Raw genomic sequence first — 18,612 nt, forward strand, 5'->3', positions numbered from 1 at the left:
AGTTTAATTCAAAAGATATGCATAGTGATACACTAAGTGGCTGCAATACGCATTGTAGCTGGAATTTGACATAACACCTGTGCTCTAGTCACTACAAGAGAGTACTTAAGAAAATTAATATTTCTATCAGGACCTCTTCTGACCTCTCCTTACTATTTTGTTAACAGGCATTATTTACTCAGGAGAAAAAAGTATAGGAAACTAAAGAAAATACTGAAGATAATCTCAAATGGTGACAATCTTTTTCAATCTCGTCTGCACTTCAATTTTGGAATAGTCTATAATATTTGAGAATTAACAGAAATATTACAAGATATAAGCTAGCAACTGTTATGTAAAAGTATCCATTTTCCATGGATTCCAGCTAAAAGACTAACAGTTACTAAAACATCCCCACAAGCTAACTGCTTTTAAAAAGACCTCTACCACAACACAAGATGGTGCCATTAGCATATTATGGTCAACACTTTGTGCCATTAGACTATTTCTACCACCTGTCCTCAGCCAATTCATTAACACATCAACGTACAGGTGAAAAACTAAATCAATTCAATAACCAACCTGTAGCCAAAGTGCAATCCCATAGCAATCACCTTGCAGAACTTCCACTGGGCTCCAAGAGGAAGGTCTGGAGATGCTCAGTATTACCATCTCCCAAATCTCAGAACAAAATTTCAAAGAGCTTCTGTGATAGGATTCTGAATTCACCATTGTCCCATGCCAAGCATCAGAACACACCTTCACTAGGCCTCCACTGGAGAAGTTCATTGTGGCCTGCTCAAAGAGCTCTGAACTCTCATTTGTTGCACTCCAAAGCTCAAACGACATCTTCATCTGACCTCAAAATGACGTCATCACAGGAGCTCAATCAAACAACCCTGAGTTCACAATTGCCCTTCTCTAAACCTCAGACAACATCTCCAAGCCTAGATGTTTGCTGGCGATCACCTTCATTGAAGTCTTCTCATCAAAGGGTCTCAAGTTCATCATTATTTCACCTCCAAAATCAAGAAATACCTTCCATACACATCATTTCGACATCATCTTCCTTAAGACCCAAACGAAAAGCCCTTAGCTCGACATTACTTCAATCCAAACCTCAGAAAACATCCTCACTGGACTGCCTTTGGACATCTTTATTGCAGCACAATCAAAGATCTTTGAGTTCACCATCACTCAACACAAAACTTCAAACAAGTGACTTATTTTGGACATCACCTTCTTTCAAACCCAATCAAATGGCTCTTACCTCTCCATCACTTGACTCTAGATTTCAGAAAATACCTATATTGAACTCTAACCCCAACGTTGCAAACTTACCATTGTCCCATTCAAAAGCAAGACAATCAGCATCATCATATTTTGTCCACCCATCTGAGATTTTACCATTGTTTCAGCTCAATTCTCAGCCAATGTTTATGCTTGATTGTAACTTCCAGACTCCCAGTTCACCCGTCTGTCACTCCAAGTTTCAGAATACCACTTCACCAAATGACAAACACAGAGTCACACATCTGCCATCACCCCATCCAAAAACAAATGTCTCAGGTCAATTATTATCAAGCTCCAAACACTGCACCAGGAACACAGCTGCTTCAATATTAGGTTTCAGACTCCAGAGTAAAAGCACCTTTGAGATTTCTCCAAAGACAGAATCAAATAAAGAAATTCCATGGACTTTAAAGTATAGTCAGCCCTGCATTGTTAAAGGTGGAACCGTCCCTGATGATGTTGTAAATAAAATCGTCAATTCTATCTCAAAGACCAGAATACAGAGGGATCTCTGTAGGCAGATTTTGTTTCGAAGGATGAGGGGAAGGCCAAATCCTCATCCTGGTCCTCGCCTGTCATCAAATTATGTGGTTTGCTTAGCTTGTGCTTCCTGCATAAAATCTCCATGTAACCATTTTAGAGGAAAGAAAAATCCTCGTTGTGCAACACTTTCTGTCATACCAACACCTGAGGCCAATTCTGAGGGCAAAATAGAAGTGAAATTAGTTCTTATCCTTTCTCTACCAGAGACTTTCTCATCTTGTCTCCCATTCCCTGTGAAAGAAAACCAGCCTAATGAAGCCCCTGAAGACAACCTTGAAGGAGTAGAGAAGACACCACAGTTTTTCCCCACATCTGAACAGGATATTCAGGGACTTAATATGAAGCAAAAATGGTGGACGGTAGCCCCTGAAAACAAAGTTATAGGCCAACAGCCCCAGGCTATTGACTGGCTGTTTTATGTTAAAAAAAAAAATTCTCAGCCACAATCCCTGCTCCCACCCTCCTCCTCCTCCACTTCCTCTTCCTCCACCACCTCCTCCTCCTACTCTGTTGCCTCTGCCTCCTCTGCCTCCTCCTCTTCATCTTCTTCCTCCTCTTCCATCTCACCCTCTTCTCCCCCTCCTTCCAAAGAGTGTATCACCCTCACTCTCTCACGCCCTGTATTCCCTAAGGTACGTAGTTACCATCGGTTGCCTGCAGGGGTCTCCTGGCTTGAGTTTATACGTAGTAAAGATTACCAGCTGCATCCCGGAAAACCAAGTCGAAGCCAGTCATCATCTCTCAAAACAAAGCCTGTGAGGAACAACAATACAGTAAAATGGAGAAAGAGAGCAAACACACTGTTCAAATTTTTCCGGACGAAATGAGAAATTGTGATTAAATTAACTTTTAGTCTGTTTGAAGGCATTGCTCTCTTAGTTCTTTGAGACTAGTGTTTGAGTTCCAGGGAACTATTATCCCAAGGTCTATTTTCTTGTTAAATAATAGACTATGATCTTCTAGAAGCCCAAAACTGAATCCTATGTTTTTGACTGAATGTCTGGCTTATAGTGGCCACTTTGTAATTATTGTTGAATTTAACATAGTTGGCCATAGACCAGAAATACTTCATCTGTCTTAAATGTATCTAGCTCATTAATATTCTGTTTCCTCAGAAGCCAATCTATGCTAATCTGTTTCCCTATGTTTAATGAAAAATCAGATCATGTTCAATGGGTAAGAAAATCTATAAAGAGAAATCCTTTCAATTATGTGTTTGTAGGGAAAATTCTTCTATGTCAATATCCTGCACTCTGAAGTCAATGATTTATTCAACTTTAGTTAATAAATATGAAGAAAGAATAACTACGGTTACAAATAATCCTACTCAATGCTGACTGTGTTGATATTTTAATTATGGGCTCTTAAGTCACCTGTTCATCAGGGCTATCTATACAAACAAAACGAGTTAATAAAAAATGTTTTTGTTCCACTGGGTCTACTGGTAGTGGGAAGAGAGGGAGTTGCCTTACTTACCCACCTTAAGTGTTGATTTCCATTTCCAATGGCTAGAATTTACATACTCTCTTACATACACTAATGACTCACAATCCCACTTCTCCACTCCACATCTTTTCTGGTCACTGGACTACATATTGGACATTTCCAACTGGAGCATGGTACAGGCATCTCAAGCTCCACATGGCCAAGCCGGAATTCATCATTTTTACACTTAGAGTTTGCATCTTTGAATCTATAAGTCTCGGCTCCTGTATTCCCTATCATTTGTCACTATAATGTTATGGTGTGTTTCTCATCGCTTGTTCCTCTCTAACTTCGTTAATTCTATGGCATTATTACTTCTAGAATCCAGCTCTTTTTTTTTTTTCCATCCTCATTGCCACCCTGCCAGTTGTGGTCATAGCCATTTATCACTTAGATATGAAAATAACTTGTGTGATGGTTAATATTAAATGTCAACTTGATTGGATTGAGGAGTTCAAAGTATTGTTCCTGGGTGTGTCTGTGAGGGAGTCAGTGGACTGGGAGAGGGATACTCACCCTCAATGTGGGTGGACACCATCTAATCAGCTGCCAGTGTGGCTGGAATAAAGTAGGCAGAAGAAGGTGGAAAGAGCAGACTTGCTGAGACTTCTTGTCTCCATCTTTCTCCCATGCTGGATGCTTTCTGCCCTCGAACGTCGGACTCCAAGTTCTTCAGCTTTTGGAATCTTGGACTTACATCAGTGATTTGCTGATCTTTGGCCACAGACTGAAGGCTGCACTGTTGGTTTCCCTACTTTTGAGTTTGAGACTCCAACTGGCTTCCTGGCTCCTCAGCTTGCAGAAAGCCTATTGTGGGACTTAACCTTGTGATTGTGTGAGCAATTCTCTTAATAAACTCCCTTTATATATTCATCTATCCTATTAGTTCTGTCCCTTAGAGAACTCTAATACAACTTGTAAACATACACGTTGACTTTTGAACATATTTCTGAGACATAAATTTGTCACCATGGTGGCATGTTTTTCCCATTGCTTATCCCTCTCTAACTTCATGAATTCTATGGCCTTATTATTTTCTGAAATCCAGCCCGTTTTTTCCATCCCTACTGCCATCCTGCTAGTTGTGGTCATAGCACAACTGTGGTGTGGCTGTGGTTATAAGCAGCCACTGTACTGCTTATAATCCTTTCATCACTGCCCATTGTTTTCTGTGAAAAGTCTAAATTCCTTTCCTGATTGAACAAAGATAACCTCTCAAAATGGATTTCCTCTTCTATTCCAGCCTCCTACCAATGCTTCAGGCATGCTGGTTTCTTTATAATGCATAGAATGTGTCCAGCCTTCTCTTACATCCTACATTTTAAATAAACAATTTTGCTGTCTAGAAAGATCTTTCCATTTATCCATTTTTATCCTCTAGGGCTCTGCTTTGTGTTAACATCTTAAGGGAAGCCTTTTCTTGATTCACTTACAAAGGGGTTAGTTGGCCTTCCTCTTGCCAGGAAATTCTGTGTTTAATCGTTGTACTGCTCTTAACCACACTCTTGCAACTTCTTATCTCTCTTCACTTAAGACTGAAAACTTTGTACAGCATATTTTACTTGTTTTTTCTTTTCTTTGCCTAGTCTTTGGGAACAGAGTAAATGTCCTAAAGTATGTGTTGATATTGATATTGAGTTAATACTATTGAAGTTCTTCCTCCTTTTTTATAGAGTTATAGAAACTTTATTTCTTAATAGTCTTACTGAGATATAATTGACATGCAGTAAACCATACATGTTTAAAATATACAATTTTATAAGTTTGGACAAGTGTCAACAACCATGAAAACATCATCACAATCAAGATAATTATACATAAAGATAAGAAAAAACTGATGATGACATTCAAACATTTTCTCATACCACTTTGTAATCTCTCTCTTCTATCCTTCCTGCCCTCCAAACAACTGCTGATCCGCATTTTGTCACTATATGTTAGTCTGTATAATCTAGAGTTTTACATAAATGGAATTGTGCAGTATGTATTCTTTTCTGTCTGTCTTCTCATACATAGAATAATTATTTTGAACAAAAAAAGAATAATTATTTTGAGATTTATTCATGTTGTTTCTTCCATCAACAGTTCATTCTTTTTATCAGTAAGTTGTGTTTCTATTTTAATTCAGTTAAAATATTTTATAATTTCTTTCTTGATTTCTTCTTTGAACCATTAGTTATTTAGAAATACATTATTTAATTTTCAAATATCTGGAGACCATAATTTCTTTTGATTGTGTCGAGTAACTAAATCTCTTGTTTGCTGTTCATGTATTTTGCCACCAGCATTCTTTTAACCAACTTCACAGCGCCTTTGTTTTCAGGACCTTATGGCTGCTACTCCATCTTTGCTGTTCATTATAACAATTGGGTCCACCTTGCTTGTGGGGTTATGTGTCATCACCTGGCCTCTCTTATTTCAGGATCCTTTTAAAAAATGTGTGTGTATATGTATATGTGTGTATATATACACATATATAATTTTACTTTAAGTTGCAAATCAAAACCACAATGAGATATCATCTTAAGCAAGTAAGAATGGCGATTATTAAAAAGTCAGGAAACAGTAGATGCTGGTGAGGTTGTGGAGAAATAGGAATGCCTTTACACTTGTTGGTGGGAGTGTAAATTAGTTCAATCATTGTGGAAGACAGTGTGGTGATTCTTCAAGGATCTAAAACCAGAAATACCATTTGACTCCGCAATCCCATTGCTGGGTATATACCCAAAGGAATATGAATCGTTCTACTATAAAGACACATGGGCAGGTATGTTTATGGCAGTATTACTTACAATAGCAAAGACTTGGAACCAACGCAAATGCCCATTAATGATACACTGGATAAAGAAAATGTGGCACGTACACACCATGGAATACTATACAGCCATGTAAAAGAACGTGATCATATCCATTCTAGGGACATGGATGAAGCTGAAAGCCATCATCCTCAGCAAACTAACACAAGAACAGAAAACCGAACACTACATGTTCTCACTTAAAAGTGGGGCTTGAACAATAAGAGCACATGGACACAGGGAAGGGAACATCACACACTGGGGCCTTTTTGGGGGAGGGGGTCCAGGGGAAGGCGGCAAGGAGAGGGAGAGCATTAGGACACATACCAAATGCATGTGGGGCTTAAAACTTAGATGACGGATTGATAGGTGCAGCAAACAACCATGGTACAGGTATACCTATATAACAAACCTGCACACTGCACATGTATCCCAGATATTCCTCTTTTTTAATTCTTTGAAATAAGTAATTTTTTTATTTTTCTCCATCTTTCTCATAAGATCAATATGAATAATTCTCTCCACCTGTTGTTTTGGTAAGAATTTATATAAAAATGTTACTGATGATGGCAATTGTCTTTGTCTTATTTCTTATGTCAAAAGTGTTTCTTTCTAGCATTTTAATATCAAATATAATGATGAGAAAGAACTGATGTATGCTATCAAGGCTTACTGCAACCTCTTTAGAAAACCATTTTGACACGTTATATTCATCTTGAACTATGCTCTGATGAAGCTCATAACTTGTAATTGTTTTTTTTAATATCTACTAGACTAAATTTCCTGAGTAGAGGTCCTGTGTATATTTTGTTCACCACTAACTCCTCAGGACCTGGTGGTACCTGGATCATACTAAATACTTTATAAATATTTGTGAATTAGTTTAAACTGAGTAGTTCAACTGATTTTTATTTATTGATGCAACTTACTATTTAATTTTTCACCTTTTAGCTTGTTTTCTAAACTTTGTGTTTCATTGTAGCATCTTTTTACTTCTTTCCTTTATTTTATGGACTATGATTTAGTTGTTCTGAACTTTTCCATGCTATAGGAAGTTATTTATCTTTTTCTTAATTCTAACAGTATCTACTTTCAAGTTTTGTTCCCAGAGAATCCTTTAACCTATATTTTTCTGATATTTTAGTTTGTAAATAAAATTGGATGAAGTTTATAGGTAAAAATGTCTATACAAGCAATACATATTCAACTATCTCTCTTCCAGCTTCTACTGAGATACCAGGAAAATTCCAACATAGGAAACAACAGGTGTTAGTGCCAGAAAGGTCAGTAAATTTCTGTCAAATCTTTTACAGACGAGAAAATATTTAAGGAAGGATAGAAGGACTCACAATTTACTATATTTGAGGGAAAAATTATCTAAAATAGAATAGAAAAAAATTAATAACACCTTAATAATGCTTTTTGCCTTAAATAGAAAAGGCTGGATATGAGAACACAGTACATAACAGTCAAGAGACAGAAAGTAGATCCTATGAGTTTTCACATTCAATCATACTAGTTAAGGTAAAATGTTATGAAACATGTGGATAATAATTTGACAATAATGTCAAAGCCTTTATAATATACATAACTGTTTTCCATATGGTCTTCTTCCTTGGAGTTTATTTTAAAGAAATTATTGTGACAATGTAGACTTATAAGTAACCATTGCTGTTTGCTTATAATTGTGAGAAATTGTTCATTTATAGAAAGGTATTTAAATAGACTATAATACGTTCAGGTGATATTTTCCTAGCAATAATATTTGTTATTATAAGTATTGCACCAATATTTATTTTAGAAGTAGAACTATCTATGTTAGGAAAATATTTCGTGAGAGCTCTTGGGCCTGGCTAGTGATCCTGAGCATGTGATGGAAGAGGAAAATGAAACAAAGAAGAGATAGATAAACTACTGTATATAAGTTTTGAACAGAAGCTTTAGATAAGAGAGAGCAGAGAAAAACAAGGAGGCTATATCATTTATGATTTAAGTAGAACATATCAAATTGTAAGATAGATCAAGTACAGTTTATATATGATCTTACTTTGTAAAACATTAAAATGATGTGTGTCTATGTGTGCACTTGTGTAATATCTGTTTCATATATATGAGAAAGATGAAATGACTGGAAGTAAAATACCAAAATGTTGAAAAAAGTGGTTACTACTGGGTGATATGGTTTGACTGTGTCCCCACCCAAATCTCATCTTGAATTATAGCTCTTATAATTCCCATGTGTTGTGGGAGGGACACAGTGGGAGATAATTGAATCACAGGAGTGGTTTCCCCCATACTGTTCTCATGGTAGTGAATAAGTCTCAAGCAATCTGATGGCTTTATAAGGGGTTTCCCCTTTCTCTTGGTTCTCATTCTCTCTCGTCTGCTGCCATGTAAGATGTACCTTTCACCTTCCTCCATGAGTGTGAGGCTTCCCCAGCAATGTGAAACTGTGAGTCCATTAAACCTCTTTTTCTTTATAAATTATCCAGTCTTGGGTATGTCTTTATCAGCAGCATGAAAACTGACTAACACAGTAAACTAGTACTGGTAGAGTGGGGTGCTGCTGTAAAGATACCTGAAAATGTGGAAGCGACTTTGGAACTGGGTAACAGGCAGAGCTTGGAATGATTTGGAGGGCTCAGAAAAAGACAGGAAAGTATGGGAAAGTTTGGAACTTCTTACAGATTTGTTGAATGGCTTTGACTAAAACGCTGATAATGATACAGACAATGAAATCCAAGCTGAGGTGGTCTCAGATGGAGATGAGGTACTTGCTGGGAACTGGAGGAAAGGTGAGTCTTGTTATGTTTTAGCAAAAAGACTTGGGGGATTTTGCCCCTGCCCTAGAGATTTGTGGAACTTTGAACTTTAGAGAGATGCTTTAGGGTATCTGGAAGAAGAAATTTCTAAGCAGTGAAGGATTCAAGAGGTGACCTGGATGCTGTTAGAAGCATTAAGTTTTAAAAGGGAAACAGAGCAGAAAAGTTTGGAAAGTTTGCAGCCTGATTATGCAATAGAAAAGATAATCCCATTTTCTGAGGAGAAATTCAAGCTGGCTGCAGAAATTTGCATAAGGAAAGAGGGGCCAAATGTTAATCACCAAGACAATGGGGAGAATGTCTCCAGAGCACGTCAGAGACCTTCACAGTAGCCCCTCACATCACAGGCTCCAAGGCCTAAGAAAAATATGCACACACAGGCTCAACACCATGTGGAAGCTGCCAAGGTTTGGGGCTTGCACCCTCTGAACTTATGGCCTGAGCTGTACCTTCGCCCCTTTTAGCTATGGCTACAGTGGCTGGGACACAGGGTGCCAAGTCCCAAGGCTGCACATAGCAGTAGGGCCATGGACCTGGCCCATGAAGCCACCCATTTTTTCCTCCATTTTTTCTGCCTCTGGGTGGAGTTTCCCAAACCTCACTGGTTTCATTTACTTCATGTGTTAAAGAAATAAAACATTATTGATACATGTGCTAACTCCAGTGTGTATAAACATCCAGGATCCCAATATCTTTCACTCCTCAGAAATAATCATTGTTATGAACTCGCTGTGAATCATATTTGTCAAAGAAATTTAGTAAATATTTTTGAGTCCATAACAATCTGTTCTTCTGCAAGTTTTTAACTTTGAATATATTTTATCATAATGTACATAACATTTTGAAATATGTGGTTTTTGATCTGGATTATGTTTTTGAGATTTATCCTGGCATGATATAGTTCATGTTCATTTTTTACTGGTCATGTATATGTATACACACACATACACACATATAAATATGTATTATATAACTGTGTAGTGTGAACTTACTACAATTTATATATTCCCTCTTGGGTGAACAGTGTTTACATCTTTTTATTATGATAAATAGTGTTGCATTGACATTCGTTTTTATGTCCTATTTTGCATACATATGGAAAGTTCCCAAGAGTTATGCTGTACAACATTTGATCCATGGATTAGGAGCATCAGTATCACCAAGGACCTTATAAATACAGAATCTCACTCCACCTCAAATGTACTGAATTTTAATTTGAATTTTTATAAGATCTTTAGGTAAGTTTTATGCACATTAAGAGTTTAAGGAACACTGCTTTAGAGTATAAAACGAGAGGAATGCTGGTTGCCACAGTGTTTCCCATTACAAATTTAACATGAATTATACGTAATTAAAAAATTTCTTACAGCTACATTAAAAAGTTAAAAAAGGTAAAATCAATTTTGTTAATAAATTTTACTTTATACCATATATCAAATAGTTTTCCATTTCAATATGTAATTAAGAGTGGTTCTCAAGCAGGGTCGATTTGCTTTCAGCGTTACTTAGTAATGTCTGGAGATATTTTTGATTGTTACAACTGGATAGATGTTCTACACATTCTAGGTCATGACTAGGTGAAGGCCAGGGATGTGGCTCAATATACCATGCACAGGATATCCCCTAACCAAATAAGTATCCAGTCAAAAACATTAATACGGTCAAAAAAACCTTGTATCAATATATAAATCTTAGTGTGATATGTATATACTTTTAGTTTTGTTTTCCAAATCTGTTGAATTTACAACTTTTAAATGTACAAATGATTATTAATTCATTTGATTAACTTTTATATCATTTTACCAATTTTTAGTTTAATACACATGAAGAAAAGGAATCACTAAGGGAAATGATTGACAGTTGGGTGCCTGGAGGATTAGTAAAGAACAAGGATGTACGCTTCATGAGAGTGGAACAGAGTTTGGGAGGGGCTAGTGGACTAGATTCTTGGTCTCCCTTTCTTTCTTCTTCAGGCTCTCTACTAAAATTTTGCTTCTCTGCCAACTGGATTGACTTTCTTCATTCAAAACTATTTTTCAAGTTGTTGAGATTTATTGTAATGAAGTGATATTTGTCTCTTTTTTCTTTTGTTCTCATTCTGCTTCTCCTCTACTTCTTCCTCCTTATTTTCCTTCTGATCTGGAGTAATCTATATAAATTATTTGTCAAATAGATGCTTCAGAAAAAAACACTCAGTTTAAACCTCTTTTATTGGCTTTTCCCTTTCTTTAGGAAAATTCGCAAATTCGTCTTTTATTCAATGTCAAATTGCATTTAGTTTTCCAGTCCCTCCCCAACAACTTCAGGCCCTGTCTGCCACCACCCCACCCCCGTCCCCATAGAATGCGAGAATTGGTGAATTTCCTGTATAACACACTGAACCTGCTTTTCACACTTACAAGTTAGAGGATCCTGGGCAGTAACTTAGCCTTTTGAAAATTTCAGTTCATGTAGCTGTAAGGAAAAAGAGTTTAAGTTTACATTTTCTAGGATTATTTTATGCTCTTTCGCAGAATGCCCTTAAATTCAAAACGATAGCTAAATCTAACTATTCCCCACTTGATCACATAGTATGTAAGTTCTTTTCTTCCTGCTTTTGTTTACATCATTCCAAATCCTTGTAATAACTCTGCCTAGTTACTATTATGTCATGTTAATTGATCATGTGTTAATATAATAAGACCTATTTACATTTTTTTTGTTTTTTGTTTTGAGACGGAGTCTTGCTCTGTCCCCCAGGCTGGAGTGAGTGGCACGATCTCGGCTCACTGCAAGCTCCGCCTCCCGTGTTCCCGCCATTCTCCTGCCTCAGCCTCCCGAGTAGCTGGGACCACAGGCGCCGCCACCGCTCCCGGCTAGTTTTTTGTAATTTCAGTAGAGACGGGGTTTCACCGCATTAGCCAGGATGGTCTCGATCTCCTGACCTCGTGATCTGCCAGTCTCGGCCTCCCAAAGTGCTGAGATAACAGGCATGAGCCACCGTGCCCGGCCCATTTACATGGTCTTAACCACCATTCACATTAAGGATTATTTACATTAATGAACTCTATGAGGTGCATAAGATAAAAAAAAAAAAAAGAAAAAAAAAAGGAATGAAAATGGAATTAGGCTCATTTCTCGATTCTTTCAGTTACATAAAATACATTGTTCATTTTATGCAAGTCACTTCCCAAAAAAACTGTGTAATCTCTGAAAATCATTTAAATGCTCTGTCCCTTAACGTCTTTCATAAAAAAAGAAATGGATTTAATTATTGTCTTAGTCATTCGGGCTGCTATAACAAGATACCATAAAGCAGTGGCTTCTAGACAGCAGAAATGTATTTCTCACAATTCGGGAGACTGACTCCAAGATCAAAGTGCTGGCAGATTCAGTGTCTGGTCAGGATCCACTTCTTAGTTCTAGAGGAACCTTCTCACTGTGTCCTCACATGGCTCCCCTCTCTTTATCTGCTTATAAGGGTACTAATCCATTCATGACTTAATCAACCCCCAAAACGCCACCTCCGAACTATCACATTGGAGAATAGGCTTTGACATACACATTTTGGAGGGACACAAACATTCACTCCATAGCGGTTATATTATCTCTCAGGTCTGCATATTCGTTCCTCTTCCAGGTTGAAAACATGATCGTTCACTTTAACATTAAGGGACAGCAATTACGCGCTTTGCACTCCTAGGCTCAGATACACTCAAACTCTGGTTCTGTCACTAACTGCGCAGCTTTGGAAAGTCATTTGATTACTGTGAAAATCCGTTTCCTCAACAAGGAGAGATAATAGATGGTGAGCATTTGGCACACAGTATTTCTGAAATAAATAGCATCATTCCTTACTTTATTAATATTTTGTTACATTTTCAAATATTTATTGATCCATGGGGCTTTAACAATTACAGTTTGGTAACACAATTTAACCATGTTTTGATGATTTAGAATAATAATGACCTGAGATCCATACTAATTACAAGCACTAATTACAAGATTCTTTGGCAGTCCCTCTTCTACCTGTAAATCTTTATATTCCACTTTGACCATCACTATCCAGGTCAAAGCTGCCTATCGTTAATTGAGCAAAGTCCAGACTGCTCAGCCTCCCACATAGGGTCTCCCACAATCTTGTCTATATCAAACTCTCACTCACAACTACTCTCTCAGTGTACTCCATCCATAGTATACCTCAAACTCCATTTAATTATTGCCTCTAGCAATTTCTCAAATATTCCCATTTTTTTTTTTTTTTTGCCTCTCAGATCTTGTTCATGTTGCTTAGCCCAATTTAAAAGACCCAACTTCCATATCCAACTACTTTAATATGTTATCCATTACTTGAGCTCCACTCTATTAACATTATAGCAACATTCTTGTCTATCACTCTAGGCCAGAGATTCTTCTTGCTTTGCATTTCTTTGCACCTGGCCTGGGGACCCTTAATTATATTTACAAATAAATCCTTTTGATTTATTAATTTCCATGTCACCTATGAGATTGTAAGAGCCCTTAAAGCTAAGAAACTGTAGCATATCTTCTTTCCCTTCTTACTTCACATTGTAGAGTGTCTTACCCACATCAAATGCCTTGCCAATAAGTATTTAAATGAGTATTTGGTTCTAGGTAGGAAGTGTAAGGAGTTGGGCTAAGAGCAATTTCTGTTACTTAGAGAAAATGGTTTTCCTAAAGCTTGTATTAATTCCTACAGTGAGGAAAATGATGTGTTAGAATCACATTCTGGGATTTGTGCCAGGATTACACTACCAAGTAAGAAGTGTTTGAAAAAGTAACACTGGAGCGTCAGACTCTTTCACTAAAGAAGTGTTAATTTCAGTACTTCAGAATATGAACTGTAGGATAACCACACACTTCTCATCAAAAAGGTGTAACATGTCAGAGATACATAATAAATGGAAAATGATTAAATTTTTAAAAGATTGAAGCCATATCATATCATTTGTGATAAAAAGAAAGCTATTGAAATCTGTAACATGAAGTGTCATCATAGTATACGTACTTGGTATTCTTATTCATAACTAAACTCTAAATCAGCCCTCATCTCTTCACAGTTTGCAATTTCACTGAATTGTCTATTAGAGGAAACATTTCATTTATTATTTCTTTATTTTCAATAATAAAATACAAAAACCATTTGTTTGGGGGAGAAAAGTCTTCCCTTCACTGGAGATCATATTTTGCACTTTCCAATTCTATCCCATATAAAATACCTTGATACATTTACTATAAATCTATAATTCTGAATAGATCATATCACTGTCTTAGATATGAAAAATTATTGAAAGAATTTTTATGAAATTGTTTAGGGAGTTAAAGAAAGAACATTTTATCATCTCCAATGTGCGAGCTTCCCTACAGTTGCATAATATTCTATGAAGTTGGAAGTATTTCATAATTCTAGTTTTACCAAAGAAGAAATTGATTTCCAGAAAAGGGCTTAGTCTAATACTATATAGTCTACATGTAGGTGAAATATTTTTTAATGGCTAGAACTGCACTTTCAAATACAATGACCATTAGTCAAATATGGCTATTGAATACTTGAAATGTGGTTAGTGCCACATTTTAAAATTAAAAACTGAAACAGTGTAAACATTTTTCCGACAAACACCATTATTGTTTTGATAGGACTACATTTCCCTTAAATACTGCATCACTTTAAGATATTATTGTTTTATTGTAGTGTGCATTTCCAGTACTAGGCACAAGCAAATCATGGATCCAGTTGATATCAATGGATTCATACGTTTTAAATGTTTTTTCTTTGCACACTGATGTAAGATTAAATTATTTAATTATTTTATGCAGAAAACATCAGTTATAGTAACACTTATATAACTTGTAATTAGAAATTAAGATAAAATGCATAATATAGTTCTGATTATAATATAATTGACATTTTTAGCTTACAAGTAAGTATGAACACATTTTAAAATTTAAGACAAAACCACACTACTGTGCAGAATGAAATGAAGATGCAAAAGCTTACAATATGATTCAAGATACAAAAAAGTGGAAGGTTTGTCAAAAATTTATGATAAATGGAAATTGCAATGTGCTGCATCAGAGAAACACAGAAAACTTATTTGGGCATTGTGTTAAAAGTTAAGTATACTGAGATCCGGCCACTCACTCCAGCCTGGGCGACAGAGCGAGACTCCGTCTCAAAAAAAAAAAAAAAAAAAAGTTAAGTATAATAGAGTAGACAATATTCGGAAACATTTTCAGCAGCTATATAGTGATTTTGATTTCCATCAAAAAAATAAAAAAGAGTCAGCATATTAGTTGCCTGAAATCAAAATGGAATATCTAACAGACATTTAAATTTTTTTTTAGAAAAATTTGAATTTATAATATTGGCCTACTCTAAGATAGCTTAGATTCTAGCACAATAAAGAAAACCAGTTTTATATGGAGAGATAGTAAAAGTTATTTCAATTACAGAAAATTTGTTACAGAATTATGAGGAAACACTAAAAACTACATATTTTAAAAGTGAAATAATCTTCAATAAAGTCACCAATGACTTTAAATAAAAAACTTTTACTCAAAATAACAAATCAACTTATAAAAAATTAGAAAACGTTCAAATATTTTTCTTTAGCTTTAGATGAATCATGCATTATGCTACAGACAGTGTCCAATCAATATTTTGGGTACATAATTACATACTGAAATGATAATGGATCATGATTGGATATATGGGGTTAAATCAACTATGCCACTAATGGTAATTTTACCAACTTTTAAAAATTTTACTCTTTTAGTATGGCTTCTAGAAAATTTTAAACTACAAATGTGGCTTACTTACATGTCTACGGGAAGTACTGATCTCTAGAATGTAAGTTCCCATAAGGCAGGGATGTCGACTGTCTTGAAAACTACTGTTTCTCCAGGCCTGAGAGAAATATACCTGGCACATGGCAGTTAAAAATATGGTAACTAAAATATATGCTTAAATGAAACATACCCACCGTGTTAGCTCTCTTCCTGGTAGAAATTGTATGGGATGTGTAAGCAGAAAAACATTTTCTCTCTCTTTATGTCCCTGCTTCTCTCTCTTCCACTCCCGTCCCCCTTAGTCTCTCTTTTTTTTCCTCGTCAAAATGATTGTCATGAAAAATTCAACAGTTGGAAAGTTTCGTAGCTGTCTGGTGATGTCATTCCTGAGCAAGAACTACTTACTGTTAATAACTTCTCATATCATTTCGAATTGGTCACAGCTTTCATTCCATTCCCAGCATTTTAAAAAACATAATTGGCATTATATAAAACACTTTAATGTTTTCTGCTTATATTATATTTTTATTAATTTTGCTGGTAGAAATAGTGCACGTTTAAAAGAATTCTGACAATAACTTAATGTATCTTATAGAAATATAAAATTATTTCCCTCCTAGGAAGTAATATTTAGGTTTTATTATCTTTCCATATTTTGCCTTTGCAAATTCAAACATGTACTCATTTTTTATTTTTATTTTTAAATGTGGGATCATGCTATACACATAAAGGTCCTGTCATTTGTGTCTATCTGCCTTGATATGTAGTATTAATCTCATTTGCTCTTTCAGTTAGCAGTGGAGAAAAGTTCTTGACTTTAATCATCACCATTGGCCAGCACTCTCATCTATTTTTAGCCCTATATCTTAACTCCTACCCCAATAGTGAAATTCTTCCTTTAAGCTTTATAGCATAACCAGCCTTTAGCAAAATTTCCTATACGACATGCTCAGCTCTTTTCTAATCATTTCCTTCTCAATAAGCTAATTGGTTGATAGCTATGCTTTTTTTGAGGAAACTGCAACCCTCAAGTTTTTCCTTCAAAGTGATACATACCAGTCTTTTTTTCATAAGGGGAAGTTTACTCCTTGATTCTTATGGCTGTTTCTCCCTCTCTAATCCCTTACTTCCTTCCCCAGGTTTATGTGTCATGTTATCAGGCTGTATTGTATCACCCACTATCTTGTTTATTTGTTTATTTATGTCATTTTTTGAACTTCATTATAGTCTCATTTGGATCCAGGCTTTACTTTCATCCTCTTCAATACTACTCATATTAGAACTAAGATCCTTTTAATATCCTGATTTCTCATTTTTACAATTTCTTTGTCCTACTTGCCCCTTTTCATTTTAAAACCATGATTACAATCCAGACCTTCTCACTATCAAATACTCTAAAATCTCAATTCAAAGCATCTCACACATTTCCTTTAGTTCTCTTATTCTGACTATATGTTGACACAACCATGGACGACAATTCATTCCACTTTACAAATATTTAAGTGTCCTTTGCCTCCTAGATGCTTCTTATAGTTGCTTCAATTCTTCCATTGTAAAAATTATATTGCATACACCCTCAAGGTTCTCGCCACATTCTCCCTCTGTTGAAATTCTCTGGCAAAACCACAATTCTAGTTAAATTCAGTTTCCACAGAGTGGCTTTCAATGCTGCTTACTGATGATTTCTGAACTTGAATGTCTAGTCCAGATATTATAACTCCAAACTTTTTGCTTATTATCTACCAATGACATTTGTCATCTCAAACTCAATAGGTTACAAACCAAACTTCCTATCTCTCTTCTTATATCACTGCCCAATCTCTTAACTTTGCTCCTTCTAACGTCTTCCTAGTCTCAGCCGAGAGCAACTCTGTTCTCCTGGATTAAGCTGTGAAGAACTGGCAGAGTCGCAATTTTATTTAAAAATAAAAAAGCACAGGTTCCTTTAAAGATTATTTTCAGCATTATAATTCTTTTTGTCATTGTGAATGGTAATATTGACATTTAAAAAATTTAGTTCAATTATTATTATTATTGCTGACAGTTTAGAATCACTTCTGTTGAACAAATTAAGTGACTCAGGTTTCTTAGAAAAGCTATTCAGTAGAAGGAACCCATCTCTCCTTTGTTTTTAAATATATCTTCAAAACATGAGAGAATTTAAATCATCTTATTCCTCTGTGCATTAAAGAGTATGCTAAACATTTTCTTTTCCTTAATTTTCTCAGTATTGGAACAATTAGAGGCCACCAGAAAACACTAAGGGACATATATTCAAACATTTCAAACTCAAATGGAGTCATAAAATAATTTTCAGGTCACCTGGGAATTTGGAAAAGCAGCTTGGAAATACATCTCTTGGAATTGTCAAGGCTAGCAAAAAATAGTTTTGAGAATAAGAAAGGTCATTGCACCTTATGTTTAGATACCTAAAAAATTAGAATGATATATTTATTAAGGTATTTATGTCCTAAATCAGGGTTTGTGAGCTAGTTGAGAGGGAATGCATTTGAATTACTTTGATTACTTTTTCAAAATACCTACACTGATCACAAGAGATGATATCAAGTAATTAGAAGTAAACATGTCTATTGTGAAAAAGTTCTCAATATAATTCTGAAAGTATTTTCATTAATTTTGAGAATACATAGAAAGTTAGAGAAAGCCACAGTCTTTGGCTTGAAATGGCTTTAAATATGTCAGCAATAGGAAAAGTGGAATTTACACTAGAGTTGGATGAAATTTAGAATTTGAATCAAGGGCAAAAAAGAAGATATTTCAGAGGCACAGAAATGCTATCAAAGTTATTAAAGTTAAAAAGAAGAAATCAACAATTTCAAATAAACGGTTTAAAACTTATGAGTCCAGGTATAAATTATTAAATTTATCTGGAAGTGTTGTTTTGT

At 35.5% G+C, this 18,612-nt stretch overlaps 1 protein-coding gene across 4 annotated transcripts in view; it reads left to right on the forward strand.

Moving 5' to 3' along the window:
- The window catches only part of CSNKA2IP (casein kinase 2 subunit alpha' interacting protein), a 127,217-nt gene extending 124,543 nt beyond the window's left edge, over positions 1-2,674 (forward strand). For all 4 annotated transcript variants that reach the window (XM_031662945.1, XM_031662944.1, XM_031662946.1 and 1 more), the window contains one exon: positions 168-2,674. In XM_031662945.1, coding sequence (XP_031518805.1) covers positions 438-2,642 — 2,205 coding nt within the window. In that variant the 5' untranslated portion in view covers positions 168-437 and the 3' untranslated portion in view covers positions 2,643-2,674. The remainder of the gene's footprint in view (positions 1-167) is intronic.
- Positions 2,675-18,612: the final 15,938 nt, after the last annotated feature.

This window comes from Papio anubis, chromosome 2 (genome assembly GCF_008728515.1).
Source record: "Papio anubis isolate 15944 chromosome 2, Panubis1.0, whole genome shotgun sequence".
Lineage (NCBI taxonomy): Eukaryota > Metazoa > Chordata > Mammalia > Primates > Cercopithecidae > Papio > Papio anubis.